At 47.0% G+C, this 18419-nt stretch overlaps 1 protein-coding gene across 2 annotated transcripts in view; it reads left to right on the top strand.

Moving 5' to 3' along the window:
* LETM1 (leucine zipper and EF-hand containing transmembrane protein 1) overlaps positions 1-17599 on the top strand; it is a 36068-nt gene extending 18469 nt beyond the window's left edge. Inside the window, exons 6-14 of one of the 2 annotated variants that reach the window (XM_068149585.1) lie at positions 1965-2168; positions 3583-3702; positions 4871-5002; positions 5587-5766; positions 6197-6352; positions 7736-7870; positions 9234-9424; positions 10678-10834; positions 12521-17599. In XM_068149585.1, the coding sequence (XP_068005686.1) occupies positions 1965-2168; positions 3583-3702; positions 4871-5002; positions 5587-5766; positions 6197-6352; positions 7736-7870; positions 9234-9424; positions 10678-10834; positions 12521-12670 (1425 nt within the window). In that variant the 3' untranslated portion in view covers positions 12671-17599. The remainder of the gene's footprint in view (positions 1-1964; positions 2169-3582; positions 3703-4870; positions 5003-5586; positions 5767-6196; positions 6353-7735; positions 7871-9233; positions 9425-10677; positions 10835-12520) is intronic. The other variant, XM_068149586.1, reaches the window with a different exon arrangement.
* The last annotated feature ends 820 nt before the right edge of the window (positions 17600-18419 follow it).

The raw sequence follows: 18419 nt of genomic DNA, 5'->3' as shown, positions 1-18419 counted from the left end.
CATCTTGTCTTCTGCATTTTTGACTTTTCCTGTACTTGATAGATGTTCACTACAAGATTTGAGCTGGCAAGTAAAACAGGCAGAAGAAATCAGACTTTTTCATAGCTGTGGTTTATGTCACTTAGTTTTCTTTAAAGAAAGGTAGAAAGTGAAAAACACTTCTGGCAATCCTTCTTACTGTAGCCTGAAGGTGTTAGGTGACAATTTAAGGAGGATATTGAGACTCTTGAATGTGTCCAGAGAAGGGCAGTGAGGCTGGGGAGAGGCCTTGAGCACAGCCCTGTGAGGAGAGGCTGAGGGAGTTGGGGTTGCTTAGCCTGGAGTAGAGGAGGCTCGGGGGAGACCTTATTGCTCTCTACAACTACCTGAAGGGAGGTTGTAGCCAGGTGGGGTTGGTCTCTTCTCCCAGGCACCTAGCAGCAGAACAAGAGGACACAGTCTCAAGCTGCACCAGGGGAAGTTTAGTCTGGAGGTGAGGAGAAAGTTCTTCCCAGAGAGAGTTGTTAGCCATTGGAATGTGCTGCCCAGGGGGGTGGTGGAGTCACCATTCCTGGAGGTGCTCAAAAGGGATTGGACATGGCACTTGGTGCCATGGTTTAGTAGTCATGAGGTGTTGGGTGACAGGTTGGACTTGATGATCTTTGAGGTCTTTTCCAGCCTTATTGATTCTATGACTGGAAGGACTTGATTGTTGAGTTGTGTAGGGTTTGGATTCTGTGATCTCACCAGTAAGTGATTCATACTTTGCAGTAACTTCCAAGTGCATTTGCATTGAGGTGGTGCAGAACAGCTAGGAACTGGAAACAAAGCAGTATTGGAACAAATGTGAGTGTGGGGAGAATGTAGGTAGGTCAGTGTCCAAATCCCTGTTTCACAGGAACACTAACACTGCAAAATCTTGGCCATCAGGTGGACTTCTCACTTTGTCTTCACAGGGTGATGCTTTTAACATGCTTTTTTGTTCAGTAAGGTTAGCATCAGGAAGGATACTTGCCAGTGGGACTTCTCTAGCAACTATTTATTTGCTCAGATACTACTTTGTTTGAGGTATCTGGTGGCAGTGCCTGCTCATTAGTGGGCAAATGCATCTGAGGTTGGGTTTGGATAAGTATATTCAGACTGCATGTTAGGAACAAGTTCTGCACCGTGAGGGTGGTGGAACACTGTAACAGGCCCTATGAGGAGAGGCTGAGGGAGCTGGGGTTGCTTAGCCTGGAGAAGAGGAGACTCAGGGGTGACCTTATCACGCTCTACAACTACCTGAAGGGAGGTTGTAGACAGGCAGAGGTTGGTCTCTTCTCCCAGGCAGCCAGTACCAGAACAAGAGGACACAGTCTCAGGCTGCGCCAGGGGAGGTTCAGGTTGGATGTTAGGAAGAAGTTCTATACAGAGAGAGTGATTGCCCATTGGAATGGGCTGCCCAAGGAGGTGGTGGAGTCACCCTCATTGGAGGTTTTCAGGAGGAGACTGGATGGGCTGCTTGGTGCCATGGGTTAGCTGTTTGGGTGGGTTGGATTGGTTGATGGGTTGGACACGATGATCTTGAAGGTCTCTTCCAACCTGGTTTGGTTTATTCTAAATAAAGGTTGCTCAGGGAGCTGGTTGAGGCCCCATCTTTGGTGATACTCAAGGTCAGGCTTGACAAGGGTCTGAACAACCTGATCTAGTGGAGGATGTCCCTGCTGAGTGCAGGGGGCTTGGACTAGATGACCTTTGGAGGTCCCTTCCAGCCCAGCTGACCCTATGATCCTGTGTCACGCAGTGTTGTTGGAAGTTACCAGCACCATCGAGAAGTTTGTCTGTTGTTTGGTTTCATTGAAATTTCCTTCATGTCTCCCTTGTGCCCTCTTTCCTATCCCCAAACTGATGCAAAGAGCTTGGCAGATGGGAATGTCATTCCAGATTATGCTCAACCACATCACCTGCTTTGACAGTCTCTGTGTGCCTCTGTTTTCTTCTTCCAGATCAGGGAGACCGGTGAACGACCCAGTAACGAGGAGATCCTGAGGTTCTCCAAACTCTTTGAAGATGAGCTGACTCTGGACAACCTAACCAGACCTCAGCTGGTGGCACTTTGTAAACTGCTGGAGCTTCAGTCAATTGGGACAAACAACTTTCTCCGCTTCCAGCTGACCATGAGGTTGAGAAGCATAAAAGCAGATGACAAGGTGAGTCGTTCTGGTGGGCACTCCTGAATGAGTGTGTGTGGATGGCTGGGTGACTTCTCTTGGAGCTATCTTGGAATGAAAAGGCTTCAGATCAGAAGGGTCCTTATTTGTAAAGAGAAAGCTTAACCTTTTTCTGTCTACCCTTAACTGCAGTGGAAGTGCTGATGTGCAGCACTGCTATGGAACTGCCACTTGGCAGGGAGCTGGTAGAAATGTTAACTAGAGGGAGACTGACATTGTCAGCACTGAGTGTAGAGTTCTGCACCTGGGGGGAAGAACCCCCTGCACCAGTACAGATATAGGGTTCACCTGCTGGAAAGCAGCTCCATGGAAAAGTACCTTGCAGTCCTGGTGGACAATAACTTATCCACAGGACAGCAATGTGCCCTCGTGACCAAGAAGGACAATGGTATTCTCAGCTGCATTGAGAAGTAGAGTGGGGACCAGGGCAGCAGGTCAGGGGAAGTTTTTCTCCCACTCCACTCTGCCCTGGTGTGGCCTCACCTGGAGTATTGTGTCCACTTCTGGACATCCCAGTTCGAGAGGGATATACAAGAGGGCTGGGGAGGGATGTCCCAGGATCTCAGGTAGTGATAGGACTAGGGGGAATGGAATGAAGCTGGAGGTGGGGAGATTCAGGCTAGATGTGAGGAGGAAGTTCTTCACCATGAGAGTGGTGAAGCCCTGGAATGGGTTGTCCAGGGAGGTGGTTGGGGCCTCGTCCCTGGAGGTGTTTAAGCCCAGGCTGGCTGAGGCTCTGGCCAGGCTGATCCAGTGTGGGGTGTCCCTGCCCATGGCAGTGGGGTTGGAACTAGATGATCCTTGTGGTCCCTTCCAACCCTGACAGATACTATGATACTATGATACTGGAGTGAGCCCAATGGAGGGCACGAGGATGATGAAGGGACTGGAACATCTGTGTGATAAGGAAAGGCTGAGAGGCCTGGGATCAAGAGCTAAGTTGCAGGGGGCAAGAGGATGGGGCTGGGCTCTTTTCAGTGATGTTCTGTGATAGGACAGGGGGCAGTGGACACAAACTGGAACACAGGAAGTTCCACTTCAACATGAGGAAAAACATTTTTGCTGTGAGGGTGGTGGAGCCCTGGAGCAGGCTGCCCAGAGAGACTGTGGAGTCTCCTTCTCTGGAGACTTTCAAGCCCCATCTGGATGTGTTCCTGTGTGACCTGCCCTAGGTGACCCTGCTCTGTCAGGGTGGTTGGATTCGATGATCTCTGGAGGTCCCTTCCCACTCCTGCCCGTCTGTGATTCACTGTTCGGCAAGTGCAGACTGTTCTGTGTTCTCCCAGCAGCCTCTAGTGGCCGCTGGGAAAACAGCAATGTCTGGGGGTGTGTTGGTGGTGAGCCTTCAGCTTTGAGATGTTGGATGCTGAAGTTTGTTCTATGCTTTGTGCAGATGATTGCTGAAGAAGGAGTGGACACCCTGACCGTGAAAGAACTGCAGGCAGCCTGTCGTGCCCGAGGAATGAGAGCTCTTGGTGTGACAGAGGAGCGTCTCAAGGAGCAGCTCAAACAGGTATGCTGCTGCCAGCCTGAACTCCCAGACCCCACTTCACTTTCTAGCTTCACTTCCTAGCTCTGACTCTTGTCAGGATTCTGAGAAGTCATTTTGCTTCCATTTTCATTAGAGGCTTGGCTAAAATAGTCCTCCTCCTTAATGAGCTGTTGTCACATGTGCTGTGTAAATACATAGCACCAGTGGGTTTCTGCCTTTTAGCTGGGCTGTGAGGTTTTGATGACGCAAATTAGATGCTTAGACTTAAACATATCTGCTTGCAATTCATGGACTCTCAGAGGCTGGAAAAGACCTTTAATATCATCAAGTCCAGCCATTAACCCAACACTACCAAGTCTGGTGTTAAACCACGTCCCTCAGCACCACTTTGAAATACCTCCAGGGATGGAGTCTCCACCACATCCCTGGGAAGCCTGTTTCAGGGCTTCCTAGTGTCCAACCTAAACCTCCTCTGGCACAGCCTGAGGCTGTTTCCTCTCATCCTTTTTACTTGTTACTAGAAAGAAGAGACCAACCTCATTTCAGGAAGTTGTAGAGAAGCAGAAGTCTCCCCTCAGCCTCCTTATCTCTGGGCTGAACAACCCCAGGTCCCTCACAAGACCTGTTCTCCAGACCCTTCACTGGCTTAGTTGTCCTTCTCTGGACCCACTCCAGCACCTAAGTGTCCTTCCTGGAGGGAGGGGCCCAAAGCTGATCCCAGCACTCAAGCTGTGGCCTCACCAGTACTTAGTCTAGGGGGACAATCCCTGCCCTGGTCCTGCTGGCCACACTATTGCTGATCCAGGCCAGGATGCTGTTGGCCTTCTTGGCCCCACACTGGCTCATCTTCGCCTGATGTCAACCAACACCCCCAGGTCTTCCTCTGCTAGGCCACTCTGCCCCAAGCCTGGAGCCTTCATAGTGGTGTTGTGACTCAAGTGCAGGACCCAGCACTTGGCCTTGTTGAACCTCACACAGTTTGCCTTGGTGCATCAATCCGGCCTGACCAGGATCCTCTGCAGAGCCTCCCTACCCTCTAGTAGATCAACACTCCCTCCTAGCCTCCTGTCATCTGCAAACTTACTTGATCCCCTCATCCTTTCTTTACTCTTTTGTCTATGCTTGGCTTGATCTGTTAAAGAAGAAAACAGTGCAGAAGTTGAAGATCTGCTTTGTGTTTCATTTCTAGTGGTTAGATCTGCACCTGAACCAGGAAATCCCAACATCATTGCTTATTTTATCCAGAGCCATGTATCTGCCAGATACCCTTTCTCCAGCTGATCAGCTCAAAACAACACTTCAGACTCTACCAGAGAGTGCTGTGAGTATTGCTGGGCAGGGTCTGTAACTTTCAGCATCGTCACTCAAAGTCCATTCAGAGATGCAGGTGTTCCTGGCTCCTTTCTTTTCCTTGGGCAGCTAAACCATGGGTAGATTTGAGTGACCTTCAAGCACAGAAGTGGGTTATATGAGGAGGGAGCTGAAAATAAAGCAAATACTAAGCACCATTTCCTTGCATGACAGCAGAGAGTGGTAGCATAAGAAGATACAGAATGACTTTTGTACTGACATGAAAGATTCTCTATGCTCAGGCTATATAAAGACATTAATAGATGAAAATGTTCATGTTGTGGAGAGAAAGAGGAGATCTGAGTAAAGGAGTGGTTGTCTTAAAGAGAAATAATGAAGAAATGTAGGATTTCAGGGTGGAATTTCAGTTGTGCTCAAAGAGAGAGGATCACCTTTGTCTGAGAAACACAAAAGCAGGGTCACTGGTAGGGGGGTTGTGTCCACTGGCACACCTGTAGCACCTGTCTCAAGAAGGATATGTGCACTACTTGCTTTATGAAGACACCAAACCATGCAAACACAGAGAATTCATTGGCTTCTTAACATGATTTTTAGGCCAAAGAGGCTCAAGTCAAAGTGGCAGAAGTTGAAGGGGAAAAAGTGGATAACAAAGCACGGCTGGAAGCGACGCTTCAAGAAGAGGAAGCCATCAGGAAAGAAAACGAGGAGAAAGAGATGGAGAGATTGTCTGAAGCTGCAGAGAAAGCCAAAGAAACCCTTCAGGTTGCAGCAATGGTAAGTTCTGCTCTCAGCCACTGAGAAACAGATGTCAGTGATGTAGATTGAGGCTAGATACGAGAAAGAGCTTCTTGACAGTGGGGGGCAGTGAGATGCTGAAACAGGTTGCCCAGGGAAGTTGTGGATGTCCCCTCCCTGGAGGTGTTGGAAGACCAGGGTGGATGAGGCCTTGAGCAAGCTGGGCTAGTGGAGGCTGTCCCTGCCCATGGCAGGGGGTTTGGAACTCAGGTGATCCTGAAGGCCCCTTCAAGACCTAAACCATTCTAGGATTCTCTCATTTTAGACTGCAGTCTTTTAACATTGCCTTCTCCTGTCTGCACCTACTTCAGCAGCTAGTTCTGCTTGAAGAAGTCATTCTTTACTGATGATAACACAGATAATATTATCCTTGTTTGAATTCAAACTTCTTGGGTGTTTTCTCATGTAGAAAGAGGTGGACTCAGCAGTAGATCTCGAAGCAGCTGCCCTGCAAGTTAAGACAAGCCCAATAGCTGTGGCTACTGAGCAAGAGCTGGCCAGGGCAGAGCTGGCGATGCACTCGGAGACCTTGAAGGATACAGCGCCAGTGCTGGAAGGTCTGAAGGTAATCCATGAGGCTTGATGTCAGCATTTCTCTCAGCCCCAGTGTACCTGCAGAATAACAGCATCACTTGGAAATGTTTGTCCTGGTTTTGACTGGGCTAGTGGTAATTCTCTCCCTAGGAGCTGGCAGAGTGATGTGGTTTGGATTTAGCTTGAGAACAGAGCTGATCACACACTGCTGGTTTAGTTGGTGCTTACCTTGAGTCCGGGATTTCTCAGTTCCCCATTCTCTGCCAGTAAGGAGGTGCACAATCAGCAGCAATTTTCATCCTTGGGTTTGATTTCTTCCTCTTTCTATTGCCTTCATTACTACTGTTGTTATTTTCTCTCTCCTTTTATTATCTTCTTTTCATTACTATTTTCACTGCTGCTGGCTTCCCCTCTTTTTAAGATTATATTCTTCTTGTTGTCATTTGGTACTTTCAGTATTTATTTGGTACTTTTAATAATTACTCTTATTTTTGGCTATTCTTTATTGTTATTATTTATTACTGTTGTTGTTATTACTATTTTATTTCAATTATTACACTGTTCTTAACCCACAAGTTGCACTTTTGTTCCCTGACTCTCCTCCCCACCTCAGCAGCAGGCAGGGAGGAGCAAGCAAGCAAGCATCCATGTGGTGCTAAGTGACCAGCTGGGCTTGATCCACAACAACATTTTAAGTAGAAATAATGCTTTCCATTTCCCTGGGCAGCATCCTGATCTATTTGCTATTGTTCTAACCTTGTTTACTTCAGAATGCTGCCAAGGAGGTTTTAATGGTAGTAAGCAAATGGAACTAATCCACACTGGACTCTCAGTGCTCTGTGGTGAGTCAGCTGTGACAGTGCAGCCATCAGGAGGGCCATGGGAGGGAGGCAGACTCCAGGCCACAAGCAGAACTTCAGCAGCCCCAACTGATGAAGGAAAACAAGAAGCAGAATTAGAGTGGTATTTCTTAAGTTACAGTGTGATCTGTCCCCAGAAGATGCTTCCAAAGGTTTTAAACCCCATGGAATGCATTCTTGCCTCTTAGAGGAAAAATGTGAGGCTGCCAGCTTCTTGAAGCTGTGTGCTTTTATTTGAGGCAGAGGAATTTGTTCTCAAACTGTGCTGCTTGGGTTTGGTTTTTACCAAACTATTGTGTTAAAATCAGAAGTGAGGTTGATGCCTTGGTATTAACAGTGCAGTGAAGCTGAGTTGGAGAAGCTGGATGCCTGCTTTGTGAACTTGGTGGTTTTGTTTTGGAGTCACCACCCCCCTGCTCTGTGTTTCTGGCATCCTTTTTTTGCCTGTCTCTTTCTGTACTCTCCTTGCAACCACAGAAGCACAGAATCAGTTTGGTTGGAAGAGCCAAAATATTTGAGGGAAATCACTGATTTGTAAATGTTTTCTGTGACAGGGTGAGGAGATCACCAAGGAGGAGATTGACATGCTGAGTGATGCTTGCACCAAGCTGCAGGAGCAGAAGAAAGCACTAACAAAGGAAAAGGAGGAGCTGGAGGAGCTGAAGGGTGATGTCCAGGAGTACAATGAGGTGAAGAGGGGGGGCATGGAATTTACATTTTTAATTCAGTTCCTGTCAGGTTATAGCATAAATGACCCAAAACTTCAAAGGTTGCCTTGCTGGGGTATCTGTTAGCTGGTAGCTGAGGGAATGAACTCTGTGTGGGACAATGCAGGGCCTTGTTTGTGGAACATGTTTAAAGCCAAGATAAAATCATTGGAGTAGTTCCCATCAGATGGGCATCTTGTCACTCCCAGGGACTCCTCCACAGGTGCTGAGTAACTGCTGCATGCTGCAGTTCTTTCTTACCAAGCATAGATGTCAGTATTGCAGGTGACCTCCAAACCAAACTCCTCTAGGGTTCCACGTGGAAAATAACGTTGAAGGGGTTGTCCTAGTTTTGCTAGGATAGAATCAGTTTTCTGTTCAGGAAAGCTGGGGGGTTTGGCAAGACTGCAGGTGAGAACGAAGCTGGGAAGACACTTGGTGGCCAGCCATGGTTGAGTCTTCAGAGTACTCAATGTTTTTGAGTTGGCCAGCTGCTAAAGCTCAGAGGGGCTAAAGCCAGGACAGCTGATCCAAGGTAGCAAGCAGAATTCTTGCATACTGTAAATTATAATTCATTGATTAGAAAGTTAATTTATGTATTAGAAAGCTATGGTTTATCAATTAGAAAGTTTCCAGGGGATGGTCTCTTCTGATGGTCACCATCTCTGGAGGATTTTACTGTGTCCATTTCTGGGCCCCTCAATTTAAGAAGGACACTGAGACTCTTGAATGTGTCCAGAGAAGGGCAACAAGGCTGGGGAGAGGCCTCCATCACAGCCCTGTGAGGAGAGGCTGAGGGAGCTGGGGTTGCTTAGCCTGGAGAAGAGGAGGCTTAGGGGTGACCTTATTGGTGTCTACAACTACCTGAAGGGAGGTTGTATCCAGGTGGGGGTTGGTCTCTTCTCCCAGGCAACCAGCACCAGAACAAGAGGATGCAGTCTCAAGCTGTGCCAGGGGAGGTTTAGGCTGGAGGTGAGAAGAAAGTTCTTCCCAGAGAGAGTTGTTAGCCATTGGAATGTGCTGCCCAGGGAGGTGGTGGAGTCACCATCCCTGGAGGTGTTCAAGAGGGGATTGGACGTGGCACTTGGTGCCATGGTTTAGTAGTCATGAGGTGTTGGGTGACAGGTTGGACTTGATGATCTCTGAGGTCTTTTCCAACCTTATTGATCCTCTGATTACAGACAGACAGAGGTGCAAGTGTTAGAATGTCTGAGCCTGGTTCCAGTTTGCCTTTCTTTGCATTTCATTTACAAATGGCTCCTGTCCCAAAGTGTCAGTCGGAGTCAGTGGTGCTGCTTGTGAAGACATCATCCCAACAAAAGCTTTTTTTCTCTCTTTCTTGTAGGATTTGCAAGAGATAAAAGAACTCTCTAAAGCTGCCCAGGAAGAGGCAGTGGAAGAGTCAAAGGCAAGCAAGCGACTGACCAAGAGAGTGAACCGAATGATTGGTCAGATAGACAAAATTATTACTGAACTGGAGACTAATCAAAAGACAGTGGATGTGAAGCTGGACAGTGGGGCCAGTCCTCCTGCTGGGTAAGTGTCACAGTGACTCTGTGTCTGACTGTTCATCTTCAGCCTCACTTTTCCCGGCAAGGTGATTCAAAAAGAATTGGCACATCAGTCGTTGTTGGAACAGGCTGCCCGGGGAGGTGGTGGAGCCACTATCCCTGGAGGTGTGCAAGTGGGCATGGCACTTGGGGACATGATTTAATGGCTGTGGTGGTGTTGGGTTGATGGTTGGCCTGGATGATCTGAGAGGGCTTTTCCAGCTGAAACAATTCTGTGATTAAAATGTTAGGATGATGTACTCTAAAAATAAACCTCACAGAATTGTCCTGTGGAGCTTCTCTCTTCTAAGGTATGTTAAACATGGTTGGAATGAGGAAGGCAAAAAGCAGATACAATTCCCCAGGTGCTAGTCCTGGGGGGGTTCTGGAAGTCAGAGTCAGTTAATCTCTCACTGTCTTGTTCACAGTGATGCAGGTGAAATCCTGCCTTTAGCCCTGCTCCTCAGGCAGTGCGTTTGCCCTGATACAGAAGATGTGCAACATTTTGTGGAGCAGGTTCCATGTTTGGTGTTTGTCAGTAGTGAGGGGAGAAGGACAATAAAGTCTGGTGTGTCTCTGGAGAGAATCAGAACCACCCAGAGTGCATCAGGTTTGAAGGGTCACTCCAAGGTCATCTTGTCCAACCCTCCTGCACTCAGCAGAGACACCTCCAACTAGGTCAGGTCGCTCAGGACCACATCAAGTTTAGTCATGAGGTCTGTGGTGACAGGTTGGACTTGATGATCTTTGAGGTCTCTTCCAGCCTTGGTGATTCTGTGAAGTTTGGCCTTGAATGTCTCAAGGGATGGGGCCTCAACCACATCCCTGGACAACCTGTTCCAGTGTTCCACCACTCTTATTGTGAAGAACTTCCTCCTGATGTCCAGTCTAAATCTACCCTGCTCCAGTTCAAAATGGGAGAACAGGTCTAACCATAGAATGCTAGCATGCTTTGGGCTGGAAGGGACCTTGAAGATCATCCAGTTCCCCTCTATGCCCATGCCATGGACAGGGACACCTCCTGCTGCTAGAGCAGCTTGCTCAAGGCCCCATCCAGCCCACCTTTGAACACTGCCAGGCTTGGAGCCTCCACAGCTTCTCTGGGCAGCCTGTTGAAGTGCCAAACCACTCTGGAGCAGTAACTAATGAATATTGTTAGAAAGGAACTGCAGTGCAGTGCCTTTCAGTGATGCCTTTTGTCAGCTGTACTCCTTTGGAGTAACTGCTTGCCATGTACAGAATTTGCTTCCCCTCCAGGGAGAATCTCATCAGCATCGCCGAGCTCATTAACGCCATGAAGCAAATCCAGAAGATTCCAGAGGAGAAGCTAACCAGGATTGCAGAGGCCCTGGATGAAAACAAGGATGGCAAAATTGACATAGATAATGTTGTAAAGGTAAGTCTGTGGAGCAGCTGGAGAAAATGAAGCTAACCAGCCTTCAAACATTTGTTCCTCTTTTGACTTCAGCTTGACAGGACAAGGGGCAATGGTTTGAAGCTGAAGGAGAGTAGGGCTAGACTGGATCTTAGGAAGAAGTTCTTCAGGGTGGTGAGACTCTAGAATAGGCTGCCCTGGGAGGTTGTGGATGCCTCCTCCCTGGGGTTGTTCAAGGCCAGGTTGGATGAGGCCTTGAGCAGCTGAGCCTAGTTGAGAGGTGTCCCTGCCTGTGGTGGGGAGTTTGGAGTAGATGATCTCTGAGACCCCTTCCAACCTAAGCCATTCTAAGAGTCTATAATTTTCCCTGCATTTCTAATACATTCTCTTCTTTCTTTTTAACTTGGTCAATTTAGAGATGCCCTGAAATTACTTCCTTGCAAACAATTTTCCTCCTCCACACAGAAGTCACTCTTACACTGTGAGCACATAGAAAAAACCTTTTGAAGCAAGTTTTTTTCTCTCTCCTGAAGTTGTTCCAGTGGTGATTATTTCCCTGCTCTGACAGAGCAGCTGGACATGTTGCAGAACAGGTAAAATGTCCTTCTGCACTCTGTATGGAACACAGAATAATTCTAGGAACTGGAGGAGCTATGCCAGGAACTCCATTTGCACAGAAAAGCTGCATCAAGGAATTTGGAATCACCTGCTGAATTTATTTTTTCAGCTTGCTTTCTGAAAGATCTAAACCCCCTCTACCTTGCAGGCTCTGTCACTTTGTGCCTGTTTAGTACACTGGGTTCTTTTGGATACAATTAAGCCCAGAAAAATAAATCCCCTCTTGAATGCTATGTCAGCAGATGCTGAATCTGAGCTTTCCATTGGAACAGGCACAATAAATGGGTCTGGCTTTCCTAATGCCTTCAAATGTGAGTCCTTGTGTGCTGAGGCCAAAAAGTTCTAGAGATTTACTAGAAATTTTAGTTGGGGTTTTTTTTTTTGTTTTAAATGCTCTGGGTATGTTTGAGGCACTGATTGTGGTTTGAATTGGTTTCATTGAAGAAATAAAGGCTGGTTTTTCCTGAGCAGGAAAGAGCTGAAGTCTGTTGGTTTGGGTTTTTTTTCCCCTTTTTCCCTTCTTTTTTTTTGTCTTGTCCTTGTTATGAAGTCACAGAATACTTTAGGTTGGATGGGGTCTTTAAAGGTCACCTAGTCCAGCAGGTGAGCAGGGACATCTGCAACTACAGCAGGTGGCTCAGAGCCTCAACCAACTTGAGCTGGGATGATGCCAGGGCTGGGGCATCTCTCACCTCTCTGGGCACACTGGGCCAGGATCTCACCATCCTCCTTATATAAAAATTTCTTCCTCCTCCTCTCCAGCTTAAATCTCTCTTTTAGTTCCAAACTATCACCCTTTGTCCTGTCACAGCAGAACCATCTAAGGAGTCTGTCCCCAGCTTTCTGATTAACCCCCTTAAGCACTGAAAGGCCTTCAAAGAGCCTTCCCTTCTCCAGGCTGAACAACCCCAACTCTCCCAGCCTGGCCTCACAGCAGAGGGCTTCCACATTCAGATCAGTTTTGTTTCCTTCCTCTGGCCCTGTTCCAACAGGTCCAGGTCTCTCCTGTGCTGAAGCTGGCCTCAAGCACATAAATGTCTCCATCATGTAAAAACTGAATGCTCTGCATTTCCTTTTGTGTTCCTTTAGGTAGTAGAACTGATTGACAAAGAAGATGTTGATATTGGCACCAGTCAGGTTGCTGAGATTATGGCACTGCTTCAGAAAGAAGAAAAACTGGAAGAGAAAGAGAAAGCAAAGGAAAAGCATGATAAAGAAGCTGCAGAAGCAAAGAATTAAGCTTCAGAATCTGAAGCTGATCCCAACTGTAACCAAAACCTTGTCTATCTCTCTGTGTGTCTAATGGCTACATATGACTTGAGCTTTATGATTTATGGGAAGTGTTTTGAGCTGATTCTAGTAATAAATCCTAGCTATGTTTTCTGACTTATGGAATGAGATTTCTGCTCATCAGAGAAGTGGTTTACTGTCATTCCATACAGATGAAAACAAACCCTGCTTCTTTTAGCAGTGCTTCTGCCCACAGAATCATCCATTTGCACTCATTGTGGTACAGTGATCCATGACACTTGTAAGTTTGCTGTATAAATTAAGTGTAGCTATCATGGGGAGGGGGTGGGGAAAAAAGTGTTTCCCATTGATTTTTCTTTCAACATTACATGGGGCCCAACCTTGCTCTGCTTCTACCTTTACTTTTTTAGGCTTCTCAGAATTGAGTACAAACTTTCCCTTCAATATTACCTGTTTTGTAAGCTCTCAGTGAAGATCATGTGGCTTCAGTAGTAGCTTTTTTTGAGGTTTATTTGAGCTAAATATCACAGAGCTGTTGCCTCACTGACAGAGAATGTGGCATTCTAATCACTTTTATAGATTCATGAGGATTCTTCTTGTTTTTCTTTCCCTAGAATGGAAACTTCCCATGAAGTTTGCTTCTTATGGGTGCCTTAAATTTCTTAAGACTAGGGAGTAGAGGGTGTTGCTCTTACTCACAATTCCATGAGTTAGGAAAGCACTGGAATCACAGGAGCCTTTCAAGTGGTGTCTGGCAGGAAAGGGAGTTGAAGTGTCTGTCTCAATAGCAGAAAGAGGGAATGTCAGTTGTGGTCTCTTTCCATGTAGTTGTTACAAATGAGTTTTCTTCACATGTTTGTTGATGTCCATCTGATGATGATTTACCCCCATTACCTCTCAGTTTTCATCTCAGGTTCAAAATCACTAAGGGATGTAGTCAAAGGACATCAATACTTGGATCTCACTGTGCAGTCAGTGAGTGATGGCTGGTGGTGCCAAGGGTAGTGCCAGTGCTGCAACTGCATCAGTAATTGCTTGTAGTTACTGTCTTTAGCTGTGTGGTCAAACACTGACAGTAGGTCATGGAGTCACAGAATGGTTTGGGTTGGAAAAGACCTTTAAGATCATCCAGTCCAACTGTTCTTTAACTCTGTCAAGGCTGGTGCTAGACCATGGGCCTAAGCACCAAATTTCTGCCTCTTTCCAGCACCTTCAGGGGTGGGCATTCAACCACCTCCCTGGGCAGCCTGTTTCCAGTCTTTGAGAACCCTTTCAGGGAAGAATTTTCTTCTAATGTCCAACCTAAACCTCCCCTGGTACAACTCCTCTTGTCCTTTCATTTGTTACTAGGGAGAAGAGACCAACCCCCACCTCACTGCAACCTCCTTTCAGGGAGTTGTAGAGAGCAATGAGGTCTCCCTGAGCCTCCTCTAGGCTGAACAACCCCAGTTCCCTCAGCTGCTTCTCACAAGACCTGTCCTCCAGACCCTAAAAGGTCAAGGTTTACCCATGAATATCTGTCCTTAGTAGTGATTGTTTTTTCCAGTTTGAAACCCAAAATACCAACTCTGAGCTGTGCCATAAGTCCTGGTAGTCTTGAGTTTTTTCCACTCTTCCTTAAAACCTGCTCTGAGACACACACAGTGTGAGTTGAACCAGCAGGCTTGAGGTTTGAGCTTCTCTTCTTATCTTTCTTTTGTGTCCTAAAGTCACTGAACCTTCTTGATTTGATCTTTTGTGCACAAACAGTGGCACTGTACACAGTGATCCTGAGGTGGGCAGTCAGTACTTGATGCTTTTAGTCACAGTTGCTTGTTTTGGGTAGAACATGCTGACTCCCAAGCATATTTCAGCAGAATTCCATGGTCAGTATTTATCTAGATTGGTTAAATTATTTGTACAGGAAAAAAAACAAACCAAACAACCAAAAAGCTTTTATTTGAACTTAGTGGAACAAAAATACCCCAAACCAACCCCTCACCCAAGAGTTTGATAGTCTCATGGCTTGCCTGATGGACCATTGTACTTAGTTGTTGTTTAAAAAGCAAGATGTACAGCACCATGAGTTCCAGAGAAGGGAGCAGTGTTTGGTTCCAGTGTTTAGTTCCTGTTCTGTACAGTTTGCATAAAACAAAAGCAGCTGACCCTGAGTCAGCTCCTCCTGTAGCTGAGGTGGGAAGCTGCTGTGACACAGCTGGAATGCCCCAGCAGCACCTGCTGTGGAGTTGGAATATCCCCAAAGAGGGAGCTGTTCATAGAATCATGGTTTGGCTTGGAAGGGACCTCTGCAGTCAGCAGGGACATCCTCCACTAGATCAGGTTGCTCAGAGCCTTGTCGAGCCTGACCTTGAATATCTCCAGGGATGAGGCCTCAACTACCTCCCTGGGCAACCTCTTCCAGTGTTCCATCAACCTCATGGTGGAGAACTTGTTCCTGATGTCCAATCTAAATCTGCTCCTCTCTGATTTCAAATCATCCCATCACTGCAGGCCTTTGGAAGCAGTCCCTCTCCAGTCATGAGGGTTGCAAAAGACCTTTTAGATCGAGTTCTTCCTTCCTGTTCTCCTCTAATTGTGATTAACTTAGACTTTTTAGCATGGAAATCACCTTGTAGCTTTTTGAGGGCAGGACTTGGCTGGGTGCTTTTTTGAGGTGAAAATTGCAGAGCAAAACTCATTTCACCAAAACACCACTTTTAATTTCTGAGTCAGAGCTAATGGGCTTTGAAGGAGACTGAATTTTTGCAGTTGCAGGTCTTCAGCTTGAAAACTAGGTGTTAAGAGCAAAAAGACTTGACACTGCTGCCTGAAAGCTACTCAAATTGTCTGCTGCCTGTCGTGGAGCCTGAACAACCCAAGAATTGCCTGCACTTGAGGGCATGCAAGTTTGAAACCAGGGAAGGAGCAGAAAAAGCTGTTCTCAAGGATTTGTTAATTGAAGTTCTACAGAGCTTTTACCTCTCCTTACAGAAAATGATCTGATTTGCAGTAGTGGAGACTTTAAGACATTGCCATGGAATCCTAGAATGGTTTGGGTTAGAAGGGACCTTCGAGACCATCTAGTTCCAAACCTCCTGCTAGAGCAGCTTCCACAACCTGGCTTTGAGCACTGCTGGGCTTGGAACCTCCACAGCTTCTCTGGGCAAGCTCTTCCAGTGCCTCACCACTCTCATGGGGAAGAATTTCTTCCTTGTGGCTCATCTCAAACTAAACCCTAAACTTTGCTGCTGTTCCTTTTCTGTGTTCTCTCTCCACTGAGATTTTCTGGGGATTGAACAAGGAGGGAGCTAAAGCAGCTGATTTTGGGTTTTTTTTCTTCCCTACTGCTTTTTATGTAAATGAAGAATGTCCTGATTTAAATGATTGTGATGCCTTTTACTGAACATTTTCTAGGCTGGTGGAGTTGTTTGAAATGTGGAGTGTTGTGAAATGGCACCAGGTGGCATGAAACATTTCATGACCTGGAGATGAGGAGGAAAGTCTTTCCAGTGGGGACACACTTGGACAGGTTGCCCAGGGAGGTTGTGGATGCCCCCTCCCCACAGGTTTTCAAGGCCAGGTGGGATGAGGCCTCGAGCAACCTGGGCTAGTGGAAGGTGTCCCTACCCAGGGCAGGGGTGGGTGGAACTGGATGATCTTGAAGGTCCCTCCCAACCCAAAGCATTCCATGAAATATCAGTCACAAATGTCACTAAAGCGTTCTGAGGATGTAGCCTCAACCACAGCGATGAGGGAAAGTTCTCCTCCTGCTGTTGAAAGCAGGCAAACCCATGACGGTTGGACCTGAACCTTCAACACTTCTTTTCCAAGCTGAAAAAGCTTTGGAAGCCCTTAGTGATTCCCATTTCCTTTGGAACCTTCTTGAGCAGCTCTCTCCAGGTGATAGATGCAGCTCCAGCAAACAGCTGACTCGAGGCTGGCTTCAGATAACGCTTTGCTGTCTTTTGTGTTGACCAAAAAAAACCCAGAAGCTGCAGGACTCTGAGAGGAGAGATGGCTTGGAGTGTACAGTAACTGCTCAGACCTTGTTCCTGAGTGAGGATTGCAGCAGGAGATGTAAATATTTGTTTAAATAATTTAAAGGGTGTAGGAGACATTAGTGAGCTGGTGACTTACACTGGCAAAGCCTCTAAGCTCAGAGTCAGGCCAGGGGCAGCTGGAGTTGTAGGTTCCCATCAGAGCAGGCTGATGATTCTGAACTGATCAGGAGGGGGGAAATGTCAAAAGCTTTTAACAAAATCCATGTATCAACAGGGAAGAGAAGCAAAGCAGGATGCTGTTTCTTTTCCCCCCTTCAAAACAAGCAGGTTGTAGGGTCTGTTTGATGGGGAAAACCTTGCTTCCATTTCCTCTTAGCACAGAAAACAAATAGGCTGTTTTGTTTTTACTGAGGTTCCTGTCACTGATTCCTGTCACTGACAGGAAAGCTGCCTGCAAATTAAGAACCAGCTCATGTCAGAGCTGCTTTGTCAGGAGGGCTTGCAGGCAGGTGGAGAACCATCTCTTGGCAGGAGAGTCCCTTCTGCTTGGGCTTGGTCTGGGGGGCAAAAGTTAACACCTTTTCTACAGTTCCCAAACCCTTGGAACTTTCTACCTGCAAACCTTGCTAAGCCTTGAACCCTGAGCTGCTTCAGAATGCACTTCAATGCTTTCCAATCATTGCTGTCAGATGATTGGGTACATTTAATTAAAAACAGGTTTCCTTTGTGTGGATCCCAGGTTTTGCTTTTGGTTTTTTCCCCCCCACTTGGCAGAATTTCAGCCCAGGTTGTAAACTTTCAGTTGAGAATCCTGTGTCTGTGCTCTGAGCATCCTGGTCCTGTGTTTGCCATCACCCAGCATCAAATTTTTAAGTTAATTGGAGCTTTGTGTCCTTTGTTTAGTCCTAATAAAAAAATGTCATTTTGGAACCTCCTCTCTCTGCCAGTTCTCTTGTTAGTTGTGATTCTTTAAGGGTTGATTCACAGTGTCACCAAGGTTGGAAGAGAGCTCAAAGATCATCAAGTCCAACCTGTCACCCAACACCTCATGACTCCTAAACCATGGCACCAAGTGCCACGTCCAGTCCCCTCTTGAACACCTCCAGGGATGGTGACTCCACCACCTCCCTGGGCAGCACATTCCAATGGCTAACAACTCCCTCTGTGAAGAACTTTCTCCTCACCTCAAGCCTAAACCTCCCCTGGCACAGTTTGAGACTGTGTCTTCTTGTTCTGGTGCTGATTGCCTGGGAGAAGAGACCAACCCCTTCCTGGCTGCAACCACCCTTCAGGTGGTTGTAGAGAGCAATGAGGTCACCCCTGAGCCTCCTCTTCTCCAGGCTAAACAACCCCAGCTCCCTCAGCCTCTCCTCACAGGGCTGTGCTGGAGGCCTCTCCCCAGCCTTGTTACCCTTCTCTGGACACGTTCAAGTGTCTCAATGTCCTTCTTAAACTGAGGGGCCCAGAACTGGACACAGTACTCAAGGTGTGGCCTCACTAGTGCTGTCCAGAGGAGATGCCAGGCACAGAGATGGGCACTGATGAGCTGAGTGTTACCAGTGAAGTGGTGTGGGGTAGAAGGTGGCAAGTGAAGGACAAATCTTCAAACCAGGGTGGGTGGTGTGGGATCTGGAGGGGTATTAATGCTTGGAGCAAGTGTGAGAGTGCTTGGCCAGACCAATGAATTGTGCTCAACCATCCTTTCTAGTGTGCAGGTGGAGAGCTGTGTACTCTTCACTGGAAAGAGCTAATGGAAA

Source organism: Melanerpes formicivorus, unplaced genomic scaffold (genome assembly GCF_026170545.1).
Source record: "Melanerpes formicivorus ecotype bairdi unplaced genomic scaffold, bMelFor1.0.p_v2 SCAF_18, whole genome shotgun sequence".
Classification (NCBI taxonomy): domain Eukaryota; kingdom Metazoa; phylum Chordata; class Aves; order Piciformes; family Picidae; genus Melanerpes; species Melanerpes formicivorus.
The sequence above is the reverse complement of the archived record's forward strand: the minus strand, read 5'-3'. Positions and strand labels throughout refer to the sequence as shown.